Source organism: Plasmodium vivax, genomic scaffold, assembly GCF_000002415.2.
Source record: "Plasmodium vivax scf_6656 genomic scaffold, whole genome shotgun sequence".
Classification (NCBI taxonomy): domain Eukaryota; phylum Apicomplexa; class Aconoidasida; order Haemosporida; family Plasmodiidae; genus Plasmodium; species Plasmodium vivax.
In genome coordinates this window covers 1-2694 of record NW_001850223.1, presented here as the reverse complement: position 1 = coordinate 2694, position 2694 = coordinate 1, and the positions used below count along the sequence as shown (strand labels likewise).

The 2694-nt window shown below is 19.6% G+C and overlaps 1 protein-coding gene across 1 annotated transcript; it reads right to left on the bottom strand.

Moving 5' to 3' along the window:
• Nucleotides 1-924: 924 nt before the first annotated feature.
• On the bottom strand, nt 925-1998 carry PVX_019665 (variable surface protein Vir11, putative; the record flags this gene model as incomplete). Its single annotated transcript, XM_001612473.1, has 2 exons — nt 1791-1998; nt 925-1662 (listed from the first exon to the last, which is right to left on the bottom strand). The coding sequence occupies exons 1-2, from the start codon at nt 1899-1901 to the stop codon at nt 925-927; spliced, it is 849 nt and encodes a 282-aa protein (XP_001612523.1). The 5' UTR covers nt 1902-1998.
• Nucleotides 1999-2694: the final 696 nt, after the last annotated feature.

Here is a 2694-nt window from a genome sequence, read left to right as displayed (position 1 = left end):
TTTAATATATGATACTTTACTAAAATTGATAACAAATATTTGTATTATTATTATAATGTTCTTTTTTATCTAATTTTCTAATATATTTTTGAAAAAGTGTTGCACTATTTTATATGTCAATTTTATTATCACTCATCAACAACGCGCATAGAGATATTATATTCATAAAACAATAACTAAAATTAACGTAATTATTCAGATTAATTCTTAGAAAAATTACCTATTTAATTACATACTCATATGTCACAATACTTTTAAAACGCATTTAATAATTTGAAAAATGTTTATAAATATATTTTTCAGAATTATTGCTTATAAGAATTATAAAGAATATAAAACGCAAATTATTTTAAATATAAGAATGTATAAAAAACTGCACTCAATTCATTTAATTAATTAATAAATAAATCATCAAAATATCAAAATAAATGAAGAAACACTCGCTTAATATTACACCCCAATATATACATTCATTTATAAACAAGAAATAACTAAAGTTCACATGGAGAGCAAAAAGATTAAAACACTCAAAGTAAAATCATCTTTGTAATTTTTATTCATTTATTACTCTTAAGACACTCCACTAAATATGAATATACGTATTAATAAATACATTATTTTATTTCCATTCTTATATAAGTACAAATATTTGAAAATATGAACTTAAATTCATTAACTAAAACATTTATCAAAAACACAAAATCATATATATAATATTTATTTTCATAGGTAAAATACCTTTGTTTTACGAATAAAAAGTAATACAAAGAAAACCATGATAAATTAAATTTTATTTAATAATTATATATGTTTCACAATTTTTTATATATACAAATAATCTGTGTATGCTGTAACCACATGTACAGGAAAAATAAATTTATTGATAAGAAGATTGAAACATAAATAAGAATTATAAAAATGCATTTAGAAAATGTCTTTACACAAATGATAATAATCATTTATATTCATTTTAATCTTTCCTGCTTTTATTTTTTCATATTTTATAACTTTAATCAAGATATAAATAAAAAACAATAAAATTATACTAATCATTGCAAAAGAAAATATTTTAAGATATAGTCCCATATAGTCTACTGCTGTTTTCCAATCATCAAGATGCAAATCAGGACATTTACTATCATGTGTATTACTTTTATGTGTACTATCAGTGCATACCGTATATATACCTCTCAATCCATTCTTAGTTCCGAATAATATAGGAAATGCCAATCCAATCGCAGGATATAATGCTAATAAAATAAGAAATATACCATATTTTTTAAATAAAATTTTTTTAAATCCCTTTTTATCATTCTGATATTTGTGTGCAATTTCATTTATACTATGAATACTATCGAATACTCTTTTCTCACAATAACAGTCTAATTTTAATAACCCATTCTTTTTCCTGTATCTACGCTTATAATCTTTCATGTAAACGTCTAAATTATTGGATTCTTTCCTTTTTAGTTGAGAATATGTGGAATAATGATCTGCTAACTTCTTTTTTCTATTATGCATAGTATTATCTGATATTTTATCTCTCACGTTTGTGTATTTTGATTCTTTACGTAATTCATGTTTTGCCAACAATCTATTAAAATACATAATTAAGTTTCCATCTTGCTTATATTTCTTTTCACACAATTTAACAGGATTGTACTGAATTAAAGGAAATATTATTAAATAATAAAATGAATAATAGAATATTAAAAGAGCATCTCTATAAGAATAAAACTTTTCATATGACTAATTGATGTTACATTTAATATTATATATTATCTGCATACAATATCATAATTCGGATTCCATATGCATATTAAAAAAATAAATGTAACTATTTTTAAAACAACAAAGAATTTCATTCTTTCCTTTAAATTATAATTCCTTAATATAACCATTTTTAATGTAATTATAAATACTATATATTATGATTTATATAGAAACAACAAATTTTATTATAAATTGAATTTACTACTTTTTATATATTTTTTTAATATCATCAATTCTTTGGAAATGAAATTTATAAAAGAATTAAAGGTAAATTATGAAGATATTTAATCATATCTTCTTTAAATGTATTAATAAATCTAAGATTATAAAAATATATTTTATTAAAATACAAATAGTCACAACAATGCAAAAATGAATTACAATTTTAATATAATAAAAATATATACTATCAATAAATTTAATTTAAATATATTTTTTTTATTAGTTAAACTGGGTATAATTTAGGATAGATGTAGCATTAAAAATGTATATACAATGTACCCATATATATTTTTAGAATAGTTACATATATAATTTTTTTACATTAATAATTCTAATTTATTCCACGTTATTTAGTATAAAATTTGGTAGTATTATTAAATACCCTTTATAATAATAATACAATTAATAATCGATAATTTTTTCCCTATGATATACATATAATGTATAACATAGTTCTATATACGCTAAACATTCAATGATGTACGAAACATTATATATTTGAAAATTTATTTTCATTACGATGAATGAGGCTACGTGTATTCATTACTATTACATTTTATTACCATTGTGGAATATATTTTGTCTTTATATATTAATTGTTTTAATTTTTGTTAATTAATATTATTAGAATATTATACCTAATAGGATTAAAAGCACATTTTTAAATATCATAATAAAGGAAAATTATAATTAAATATA